The 12,135-nt window shown below is 51.2% G+C and overlaps 2 protein-coding genes and 1 pseudogene across 2 annotated transcripts; all 3 read right to left on the reverse strand.

The window, feature by feature from the left end:
* Positions 1 to 1,483: 1,483 nt before the first annotated feature.
* On the reverse strand, positions 1,484 to 3,090 carry LOC101709313 (proline-rich protein 23A-like). Its single transcript, XM_004875628.3, has one exon. The coding sequence runs from the start codon at positions 3,086 to 3,088 to the stop codon at positions 2,159 to 2,161; it is 930 nt and encodes a 309-aa protein (XP_004875685.3). The 5' UTR covers positions 3,089 to 3,090; the 3' UTR covers positions 1,484 to 2,158.
* A 3,128-nt stretch (positions 3,091 to 6,218) lies between these two features.
* LOC147825255 (proline-rich protein 23A pseudogene) lies at positions 6,219 to 7,543 on the reverse strand (annotated as a pseudogene).
* On the reverse strand, positions 7,528 to 8,298 carry LOC147825256 (uncharacterized; the record flags this gene model as incomplete). The annotated part of the gene is made up of 1 exon (XM_087185975.1): positions 7,528 to 8,298. A coding segment is annotated over one exon (771 nt), but the record flags the coding sequence as incomplete, so codon positions are not given.
* Positions 8,299 to 12,135: the final 3,837 nt, after the last annotated feature.

Consider the following 12,135-nt stretch of genomic DNA (forward strand, 5'->3'; position numbering starts at 1 on the left):
AATTTCTTCTTAAAGTTTTATACTTTTAGGCTTTCTTATTTAGGTTCATAGATCCCTTCAAGTTATTTTCATGTATGGAAAAAAAGGGTTGAGGTTAATTTTTTATATATGGATACCAGGTGTTCTGGTGCCGTTTGCTGAGGACACTGTCTCTTCCTCGGCTCCTGAATTGAGTTTATATTTTATAAAATGCTAATGTTAAATAATCTTTCAAAACTCAGTGGACCATATATGTGTGGTTCTATTTCTAGATTCTCTGTTTTATTCCAATGATCTATATGTCTTTCCTTACACCAACACTGCCTTGGTTACTGTAGCTTTAGAAGAAGTCTTAAAATTGGGTGGTAAACGTCTTCCGACACTGTTTTTGTTTTTGTTTTTGGCTTTTCTGGGTCCTTTGTACTCCTACATAACTTTTAAATTTCAGTATCCAGTTCTTCATTTATAGCAAGTATACACAGACCTGAATTTTTATATATACCTTGTGTTTTCTAATCCTGCTAAATTCAAGTACAAGTTCTAGGAGTTCCTAGAGATTTCTTAGTATTTTCTCTGTAGATGATCATTTCATCTACATATAAAGATTTTGCTTCTGCCATGCCAATCCTATCCTATTTGTGTCATTTTATTGCCAGACTATTTTGGTGGGGACTAGGTTTCAAAGTTTAATGGATAGATAAAGAGTAAGCATATCTGCCCTTGTTCCCCACCTTAAGGAGAAAGCATTGTATCTTCTCCATTCATACAAGGCATTCTTGCTGGAAGTATGGAGTACATGTCTTTAAGTTATTGAGAAGTTTCTGTTCTACTTCTAGTCTCCTGATAGCTTTTACCATGAACAGCTGTAGAATTTAGTGCAATACTTTTTCTCCAACTAGTGACAGGATCATATGGCTTTTTCCTTTCCTCTGTTAAAATGATGACTTTTGGGGGTGGATCTTCCAATGCTGAACCAACACTGCCATCCTTATAACAAAACCACTTTCTACATCCTGCCAGATCTGACTTCTAATACTTTGTTGTGTTAAACAAATTCTATCTATGTTCATACTTTTTTCTTCTATTATCTTTATCCAGTTTTAGGATTAGCACAATGTTGATTTCCTAAAATGAGGGGAGAAAAGTTCCTTCTTTTTTTTGGTTTAATTGTTTGATATAATTTTTCAGTTAAAATGTTTATGAGCCTGCTGTTGTCATATAGGTAGGTTTCCAAGCTAGGAATATACTTTCTTTAATAGGTGCTATTCAAATTTTATATTTCCTCTAGAGTTAGTTTCATTAATTTGTCTTCTAAGTTACTTCTTAGAAGTTGTCAAATTTATTTCAAAAAAGATTTTTGTAATATGCTTTCTATATCCTTTTAAATTCTGTAAAATCTGTGGTAATGTCTCCTAGATCTTGATATTGTAATTTAAAAAATGTATAACTGATATTGTGTAACAGGAAGAAAAAGTCTAAAAGAGCAGGGGAATTGGGAGGGGTAGGGGAAAGGAAAGAAGGGAAAGGAAAAAATATGAGAAGAGGAAAAAAATGGAAACAAGTTCTTTGCAAATAGGGAAGGGTGGAGGGGGTGAAGGGAGGGCAAGGTAAGGGAAAAAAAAAAGAACCAAGATACTCATGTAATGGTGCAAGATCCCAATGATGAGTGTAACTTTATTGTATACCTAAAATGTACCAATAAAGTTAATGGGGGGGGAAAGAAGGAGACGACGAAGAAGAGGATACAACAAGCAATCAAGCTGAGTGTGCTGGTGCATGCTTAAAATACTAAAACTCTGGGAGGCTGAGGCAGGAGAAGACCAGCATGGGGAGCTTACTGAGATCCAGTCTGGAAAATAAAATAATTTAAAAAGGGCTGTGGATGCAGATGTGGAGAAAGAGCCTGGGTTCTATCTCTATCTCAGAGGTGACTGTGAATAAAAATTGGGAAGAAACAGAAAACAGCTGGCGGAAGGTGCAAGAGAGAGATAAAACAGCTTGGGAAGGAGGAGAAGTGATCTCCTGAATAAGCCCAACATTGTGAAAATACATTTTATGGTATCACTAGGCAGATTTTTCGAATATATGAGAGCTTGAATGTAATTTTTCATTCTGGGTATCCTTATTGTATTGCCATAGGAGGTATAAGAACCTAATGGTATGGTCTTTCGAAAAAGGCTCAGATCCAGATTGTCGAACAGTCAGTGTGAGAGAAACTGGTTACTCTATGGAGAAAACAAAGTGAGAACAGTGGTGAGTGTGTACCAGACAGTAATTCTTTGAAGCAACAGGTATCTTGAAGCCTTGGAAAGAGGACCCAAAGACCTGCCGGGCGCTCGTGGGGCCAGGGAGTCAGAAAGGGAGGCAGAGGTTGGAGCGGCGAGGTGGGGAAGGGCCTGGGCAGATGGAAGTCGTCCTGGTCGAAGACGAGGCCGGGAGAGCCCCCGGCGAAAGGACTGGCGGGCGGCAGAGGCCAGGGCTGTGGGACCGGGCCCGGGGGGTGGTGGCTCGGCACTGCTGCGGGCCAGAGCGGGAGCCCAGCAGTGAAGCCGGCTGCAGGGTCCGGGTAGGGCGCCAGGAACACCGGGTGCGCGTCCTCATGGGCTTGGGCCTCCTCGTGGCCGGCCATCTCCGGGGTCTCTGGGACAGAGGCGCAGAATCCCCGCTGCTCCACGAAGACGACGACGACGACGACGTGGTTCCCCAGGGCAGGGCCCAGGTGGGCTCCCGGCGCGTCCAGGCCTTCAAGAGAGTGGCTCTGCCCTGCGGAGCCTCGGTGGGTGGAGCACAGGAGGAGGCTGTGGTCTTGCAGGGTCACTTGCAGGACGGAGTCGGGCGCGGGCTCCAGCAGCAGCTGGCCGCCGTCTTGCAGGGGCAGCTGCAGGGCGCAGCGCGCGCCCAGGAGCAGCACGGAGACGCAGGTGGAGGTGGGCGTGGGCGCTGGCGTGCCGGGCGGATCCGCGGGGTCTTGGAGGAGGGGCGCTGCGCGGGTCTCGGGTCCAGCGTGGTCCTCCAGGCGGCGACGCTTGGCTGGGCCGGGTCCCCCGTGCTGCTGCGGCGCGCAGCAGGGCGCAGGGTCGGCGCCGGGGCTGCGGGGCCGCATGGCCATCGGGTGGGTGGGTGGGTGGCTGGCTGGCTGGCTGGCTGGCTGGCGGCGCCGAGCGGGCGCTCCGGGGATGGGCGTCGGCGCACGGGCCCGGGGGCGGCCGCCGGGCCCTGGGTCCTGCGCGCGCTGAACAACTGGGCTGGCCGCCGCGCCTCCCGCGGGCGGTGGCAGGGGAGGCTGTCCCGGAGGCTGGTCGTCCCGCGGTGCTGGTCTTCCGGGTGAGCGAGCTGATCGGGCTTCTTGGCGAGCGCTGGGTGCCGCTGGGCAGGGGCCTGGCGCCTGGGGATCTTGGATCTTCCTGACTCCGACCTGACCCGGATGCGCACAGGAAGAGGGCCCGCCCGAGGTCCTGGAGGACGACGACTGGGACTGGACTGGGACTCGACGCCGACTCGCGCAGGTCGGAGCGGTCGCAGGTCCACCGGGTCGTCTCGCAAGGGATGCTGGGAAGCCAAGGGGCCCAAATCCCGCCGGCTTCCGTCCCCCGCCGGCGCCGCCCTAGAGGCGGGCTGAGGTAGCGACACATCGCGGTGGCCGTGGTTTGGCGGGTCCGCCTGCCCGTCCCCTGTGTACTTTGATGGACCCGAGGAGGGCAGGAGGACTCCCAGAACTCTTTGTCGGGAAGAGGAGGAGTGATGGCAGCGACCGAACGGGCAGTGGGCCTGTCTGGTGCAGACTGGGAGGGGCAGAGGCTGGCTGAGGGGCTGTGTCCTGAGAGGACCAGCCCCCGCCGTGCGTGCCCCCAGGCGTGACCCGAGAAGGGCTTGGGTCAGTCCCCTTCCCGACGCTCTCCTGGGGCCCAGCGGTCTTCAGGGCTTTTCTTCTGGGTGGAAACCAAAGACAGGGCCGAGCAACACCTCAGCCTCTCGCTTGCCTCGGATAGCGGCCTGGGCTGAGCGACCGTTGCAAGATTTTCCAGAGGGCTACTGTTACGGCTTGTGTCTAGATGTCCCCTCCCCAGACCGCGTGCAGCCGTGTGCACGGCGAAGGGGCTTTTCAGAGGTGGCCGGACCTAGAAGGTGTGACGCTGGGATCCATTCGTGGTGCAGTGCGAGCATCGAGGGCCCTGGCATGGAGGGTGCCAATGCTAGCCGTCCTAAGCAGCCTGGATCCGCGGTAAGGGATAGGAAGAGAGATGGATGGAAAGAGTCGCTAGGCCCCTGCTCGGTTCGCTACCTTCTGTCCCCCCACGGGCTGTTTCTCCTCTGCAATGCCTGCCATGCCACCCTGCCTCAGGGCTAGCTGGTTCCAGACTGAAACCCTTACCAACTCAGAGCTAAATAAAGCTTTCCTCTCTTAACCCCTGGGTGTGCTGTCTCATGTCTCAGCAACGGGGAAAGAACCAAGGGCAGCTACCAACAAGGGCTTCATCTCATCACTCATGCCTTGTTTGGCATCTCCCTTGCAGGGTCTAGAAAGCTCCGTGGTTCGTGAAAGAAACGAGAAATACAGGTTTGCTCTGGCCAAGGGGTTTAGCAAGCAACAAAATGTCAGCCCTCAGGAAGGCTGAGGCGGGAGGGTCACGAGAGCGAGACCACATGGTGCAGTGGAGGGATGCGGGAGGATCTTGTCTCAAAGAAGTTTCCAGAAAGGCCCGGGGTTTGAGCTCAGGAAAAAGGCCCCTGGGTCGATCCCCGGCAACACACCCGAACACCCCCCCCCCACGCGCGCGCGCGCACACACACACACACACACACACACCCACACCCACACACCCACACACCCACACCCGCATTCACCACGAAAATCCTCCTTGACCTTTTCCCGGCAGGTCAGCTTGTGGTTATTCAAACCAGTAGCAAAGAGAAAAGCCACGTGCCTAGGTGGTGGTGGTGGTTGTTGTTGTTGTTGTTGTTGTTGTTGTTGCTGTTGTTGTATTCAGACTTGATATTTATTTGACTGCATCTTTACTGAGTGTCGAGAAGTGGTGTACCATCACCAATAGTTCAGAGAAGGGAAAACAAGACACACAATGGTGCAAACGTTTTGGAAAATTGAAACACGTTTTATTAATGTTCAAAGAAATATGCTAGCACCCTGTCGACGTTTTGCTAATAATTAATTTTGCTGTTAAAACGGGAGGCAACTGGAAAGAGGATGGACATTTTCAGATTAGAATGGTGTGCGTGAAATTCAAAACACACAGGCTTGACCCAAGCCAAGCCCACCCTCCACACCGGGCCCACCCCTCAAGAAAACCAAACTACAAGGCAGGACATTATACAGTCTTATAAGACCATGTGGAATAGAAGGCACAGAAAGATGCTGAATCAGGACAAGTTCTACAGGTGCCCATCGCCCTCGGAATCGACGAGAAACCATACTCCAAAAGTCCTGGCCGCAGAAAACACATTTGCACAATGGCGCATTTGAAACCTCGGTGTGACCCTGCCGCTGATGCCTCCTTCCGCCTTCCTCAAGTCCTCAGAAGCATCATCCCCCTCTGACAATCCCGGTGGCCCGCACCCACCCTGGTCTCCTGGGTCCCCTTGGGGACTTTCTGTGTGTATCCCAAGGGCCCAGAGAGTGCACGTATGCATCCTAGGTATACCCCCCAATAATTAAAGTGTTAGAAGTAGTGGAATGGACCGGTGACATGCAACAGTTTCCAGAACTTGGCGGTCGTTGGAAACCAAACCAAGCCATCCCCGGAAACCCAACGGTGTTTCTCAGGATCAGAAAGAGGGAAAACAGACTTCTTCAGTGGCAGACACGTCGTCTGCCAGGCAGAGACAACCAGGATCCTAGCTGAATGCACAGTTGAGAAAAGGGTAGCCGGGAATGCGCCGTCCCCGACGTGGTCCAAACGAGTCATATCCAACGCAGATGAAGGAGAGAGAAGCCCTGAGTCGCCCATGTCTAACAGCTAGTATCGTCCCCATCCCGCATACCTCCGTTCACCAGATGGGTTGGCTGCCACCAGATCAACAGACAAAACCAACGACTTCGGTGCAGTAGCGGGGAGGTACAGAACACACGAGAGGTCTCGTGAGCAGCCAAGCCCAGAAACCCGAGAATGATGAAGCTTTTCGGAACCAGAGACTTTTATTAAAAAACTACGGCAGGGGGAACGAATGCAAAGGGGCTGGTTCTTTGGGGGGAAGGCGGGTGGGGGGGTGCGGCGGTGGGGTGGGGTGGGGTGGGGTGGGGACGGAGGGAACAATTGAACCGCGAAATGCAGTTGTGTGCCACCCTAATGACTGGCCAAGCAAAGGAGGGTGCACGCAGTCCAACTACTGGTGGGATATCCGAGAGGGGCCCCGAGCCTTCATGAGGAAAACCTCCCCGGGGAGAAGGTGGTCACTCAGCCGCAGAGATTAGAGCCCGTCCTACACCCAACAAAGGCTACTTAGTAACGAGTTGGGGGCCCAACAGGTGCGCGGGTGGGATGCTGGAGAAAAGTCCCGGAGCCGGAGCCCAGGCCTGAGCAGCCAGTGATTTGCAATCTGCAGTGGCCCGAGCAGTGAAGAGAGGGTGGGTCCTGCAGCTTCGCAGGTGGTGCAGCGCGCACACGATGGCTAAGAGAAGAGGCTCAGCGGGCCCCGCAGCGGGGTGGCAAGGCGTCTCAGGAGGCCAGTCATGCCAGGAAGAGGCGCCTCCGGGCCTTGCGATGAGGACCCGGAAGGCGGGCCGGGCGCTCGTGGGGCCAGGGAGTCGGAAAGGGAGGCAGAGGTTGGAGCGGCGAGGTGGGGAAGGGCCTGGGCAGATGGAAGTCGTCCTGGTCGAAGACGAGGCCGGGAGAGCCCCCGGCGAAAGGACTGGCGGGCGGCAGAGGCCAGGGCTGTGGGACCGGGCCCGGGGGGTGGTGGCTCGGCACTGCTGCGGGCCAGAGCGGGAGCCCAGCAGTGAAGCCGGCTGCAGGGTCCGGGTAGGGCGCCAGGAACACCGGGTGCGCGTCCTCATGGGCTTGGGCCTCCTCGTGGCCGGCCATCTCCGGGGTCTCTGGGACAGAGGCGCAGAATCCCCGCTGCTCCACGAAGACGACGACGACGACGACGTGGTTCCCCAGGGCAGGGCCCAGGTGGGCTCCCGGCGCGTCCAGGCCTTCAAGAGAGTGGCTCTGCCCTGCGGAGCCTCGGTGGGTGGAGCACAGGAGGAGGCTGTGGTCTTGCAGGGTCACTTGCAGGACGGAGTCGGGCGCGGGCTCCAGCAGCAGCTGGCCGCCGTCTTGCAGGGGCAGCTGCAGGGCGCAGCGCGCGCCCAGGAGCAGCACGGAGACGCAGGTGGAGGTGGGCGTGGGCGCTGGCGTGCCGGGCGGATCCGCGGGGTCTTGGAGGAGGGGCGCTGCGCGGGTCTCGGGTCCAGCGTGGTCCTCCAGGCGGCGACGCTTGGCTGGGCCGGGTCCCCCGTGCTGCTGCGGCGCGCAGCAGGGCGCAGGGTCGGCGCCGGGGCTGCGGGGCCGCATGGCCATCGGGTGGGTGGGTGGCTGGCTGGCTGGCTGGCTGGCTGGCGGCGCCGAGCGGGCGCTCCGGGGATGGGCGTCGGCGCACGGGCCCGGGGGCGGCCGCCGGGCCCTGGGTCCTGCGCGCGCTGAACAACTGGGCTGGCCGCCGCGCCTCCCGCGGGCGGTGGCAGGGGAGGCTGTCCCGGAGGCTGGTCGTCCCGCGGTGCTGGTCTTCCGGGTGAGCGAGCTGATCGGGCTTCTTGGCGAGCGCTGGGTGCCGCTGGGCAGGGGCCTGGCGCCTGGGGATCTTGGATCTTCCTGACTCCGACCTGACCCGGATGCGCACAGGAAGAGGGCCCGCCCGAGGTCCTGGAGGACGACGACTGGGACTGGACTGGGACTCGACGCCGACTCGCGCAGGTCGGAGCGGTCGCAGGTCCACCGGGTCGTCTCGCAAGGGATGCTGGGAAGCCAAGGGGCCCAAATCCCGCCGGCTTCCGTCCCCCGCCGGCGCCGCCCTAGAGGCGGGCTGAGGTAGCGACTCATCGCGGTGGCCGTGGTTTGGCGGGTCCGCCTGCCCGTCCCCTGTGTACTTTGATGGACCCGAGGAGGGCAGGAGGACTCCCAGAACTCTTTGTCGGGAAGAGGAGGAGTGATGGCAGCGACCGAACGGGCAGTGGGCCTGTCTGGTGCAGACTGGGAGGGGCGGAGGCTGGCTGAGGGGCTGTGTCCTGAGAGGACCAGCCCCCGCCGTGCGTGCCCCCAGGCGTGACCCGAGAAGGGCTTGGGTCAGTCCCCTTCCCGACGCTCTCCTGGGGCCCAGCGGTCTTCAGGGCTTTTCTTCTGGGTGGAAACCAAAGACAGGGCCGAGCAACACCTCAGCCTCTCGCTTGCCTCGGATAGCGGCCTGGGCTGAGCGACCGTTGCAAGATTTTCCAGAGGGCTACTGTTACGGCTTGTGTCTAGATGTCCCCTCCCCAGACCGCGTGCAGCCGTGTGCACGGCGAAGGGGCTTTTCAGAGGTGGCCGGACCTAGAAGGTGTGACGCTGGGATCCATTCGTGGCGCAGTATGATATTTATTTGACTGCATCTCTACTGAGCGTTGAGAAATGGTTTACTTTCACGAATAGTTCAGAGAAGCTAAAAGAAGACACACAACGATGAAAACATCTTGGAACATTTAAATAGTTTTTAATAATTTTCAAAGAAATATGCTCGCACCTCTTTAATGTTGGCTAATAATCAGTTTTTTTTATTAAAACAGGAGGCAACTGGAAAGAGGATGAACATTTTCAGATTAGAGTGGTGTGCGTGAAATTCAAAACACTCCCTTGATCCAAGCCAAGTCCACCCTCCCCACCGAGCCCACCCCTCAAGAAAGCCAAACTGTAATGTAGGAAGTTCTCCAATCTTATAAGACCTTGTGGAATAATCAGCACAAAAAGTCCTGAATCACGATAAGTTCTACGTGTGCCCATCACCCTCGGAATGGATAAGAGTCGATACTCCAAATGTCCTGGCCGCAGAAGGCACATTCGCACAATGGCACATTTGAAACCTCGGTGTGACCCTGCCGCTGATGCCTCCTTCCGCCTTCCTCAAGTCCTCAGAAGCATCACCCCCCTCTGACAATCCCGGTGGCCCACACCCACCCTGTTCTCCTGGGTCCCCTTGGGGACTTTCTGTGTGTATCCCAAGGGCCCAAAGAGTGCACGTATGCATCCTAGGTATACCCACCAATAATTAAAGTGTTAGAAGTAGTGGAATGGATCGGTGACATGCAACAGTTTCCAGAACTTGGCGGTCGTTGGAAAGCAAACCAAGCCATCCCCGGAAACCCAACGGTGTTTCCTCTTAGAAGTACCTTATGTTCAATGTGTTTTCTAGAAGTTCTGAGAAGCCTATGAAAATGAGCTTTATCTCATCACTCCTATTTTGCATCAGCTTATGTGGTGTAGACACTGCCCTTATGGGAGGAATTGGAAATGCAAAAGTCATTCTCATGCCTCATCCTGGCCTTCATTTCATGAGATTAGATTTCCCAGTATTTCCCGGTGTCATTGTTTCAAAAAGCATCTCATTTTTTTTCTAACTCTCTTGCTTACTCATGAAGTTGATTATGTTTCCACATATTACAGCTGTTTTTGATGTATTTTCTGTGTAATACCTGTTTTGCTTTTGCCCATGTTTTTTGCCAATGAGTTTTAAAACTTCTTTATTACCCATGTGTGTGGAAATGGCCCTTTTCCATTCTGTTGTGTTTTTATTCATATTCCTTATTGTATCTTTTTTTCCTTAGTGTATCTTTTGATAAAGAACCACTCTTAATGTTAAAATAACTTCAAATTTATCACTTTTGGTCTTTATTGCTTTGTTTTTATGCTCATTTCTTTACACTCCTTATTGCAAGATCATTTCTATACCATCTCGATATTTAAATTTTTATCTCTCAAAATTTAAACCTTTTTATTCAGATATAATAGGTTACTTTGCATTCATGAGACAGATCAGCCCTCTTTTCCCCCATGTGCACAAATGTTTTGACATTTTGAATTGAAGACTTCTTGTTTTTCGATGTTATTGCATCATTTCCCATGTTGTGTAGGTTTTTTTTGGTATGGATTTCCTTAATCTTTACTTTCCGTTGTATTCACTTAATTGTGTAGTTAGGAGAATTTCATTCAATTCAGATCTTAAATATTAATAAATATATATTTGTTATGCCAAATTAATGCAGAATACTAATTTAATTAATATATTTCATTAGTTTTTGTTACAAATATTATTCTATGCTAAATTAAATTTTTTTCCCCCATTAAGTTTATTGGTACATTTTAGGTATAAAATATATTTACATACATCATTGGGATCTTGTACCATTTCATGAGTATCTTTAAAAATTTTATTCTTAATTACCACTAATATAATTATTCTGGGTACAATGTGGTATTTAATAGGTGCATAATTTATGGAATGATACAATCACCTATAAGATTATCATTTTGTAGGTGGAGAGAACATTTAAAATCCTTTAGTAATTTAAAGTACACATGATTAACTATCATTCTCATGTTCTGCAACAGATCCTCAAAAGTTATTCTCCCAACTGAAACTTTCTACCCTTTGGACTAACATCGCCCTATTCACCATTGCCCCTTTACTAATGTTACAGTCTCTGCTTCTGTGAGTTTGACTGCCTAGAGTCCACATATTGAATTGAAATCATTGTTTCATGGGTTTTTTGTGGCACGTGGCCCTGAGAATGGACTGGAGGGCCTCACACATATTAGGTGAGTAGTCTGCCACTGACCCACATGCACAGCCCACTGTTTTATGCTTATTTTAAAAGATGGTTTTATTAAATGGGTGCCGAAGTTTTGGCATCTTGTGGAGCAGTGTGCACCTTGCGGCAAGATCTAGTGCCTTGAAATCTTGGGTCTTTCTCACTGTGCGCAGGATGCAGTCTGGTTATTCAATTCTGTTGCAAATGATGCTGGGAACTGAAGTCACAAAAAGTTTTGCTAGACTTCTCCCCTATGGGGCTCTCCCCCAGATTTGGTGGTTGGTGCTGATCAGTAACTGTGTCTGTGGTTGGTAGGTCACTGGGGAAATACTTTTATGGGACTATACAGGGCAGAATGACTGGTGAGACTTTTTCATAGGAGAAAGAGTGTTAGACCTATGATAGAATTTCAAAGATGCTTCAGCTTTAGCAGTAGTATTTTCCTGTAATATTAAGGACTTTTTGAAAAATACCACCTAGAAACCCCCTCACCCTCTTTTGAAATACAAGGGTTTCCTAAATGCTGTGTGAACATTCTTTAATGTTTGGCAAATAATTTTGTTTCTGAGGTAAATGGAAAATGCAGATTTGTTTTTAGGAAAACTGCTTCCTAAATAAGAGATGGCCTTGTAAATCAGTGGTAGAGAGCTTGTATAGCATGTGGGAGTCCTTGGGTTCAATCCTTAGTACTTTAAACATTTCTATTAGTTTGCTTTTGAAAGCTAAGTCTGTTAGTAAAATTCTGAATGATATCATTACAATTAACAACTTTGACATAATTTTTTCTGAGTATTTACATATTGGCTAATCTACTGAGACTTGTCTGTGTGATACCAGGGATTCAGGCATACTGTGTTAGTTACTCTTCTCTCATTGCTGAGACAAAATACCCAACACCCAAATTTAGAGGAGAAGGGGTTTATTTGGCTTACAGTTTGTAGAGGTTTCAGTCCATAATCAGCTGGCTCTGAGGCTGGGACGGCAAAGAAGCACCACAGAACAGAAACAACATAGTGCACACAAGGCAGCAAGGGTAACGATAGTTATCAGCATCTTTCTGCCCCTTTTATCTTATTCAGAATACCTGTATTAGGGTGGTGCCAAAGTAATTGCTCATATGTAGTGGTTTAGTAATCACATGCCCTTAACCCCAGCACCATACTTTCCAGATTAAGCTACCTCTGAAAAAGAAAGTTCCACCTCATTGGCATGAGGCTTTCGGGGGGACATCTAAACACAAACCATAACATTCTGCCCCTGACTCCCCAAAGACTCATGCATATCCCTTTATGCAAAAAAGCATTGAGTCCATTTCTAAGAGTTGCCAAAGTCCTAATAGTTTCAGCATTGCTGAAAAGTCCAAGTCCAAAGTCTCCTTTGAG

Source organism: Heterocephalus glaber, unplaced genomic scaffold (genome assembly GCF_053883595.1).
Source record: "Heterocephalus glaber isolate CG9 unplaced genomic scaffold, H.glaber_assembly_v1.0 deba00001504, whole genome shotgun sequence".
Lineage (NCBI taxonomy): Eukaryota > Metazoa > Chordata > Mammalia > Rodentia > Bathyergidae > Heterocephalus > Heterocephalus glaber.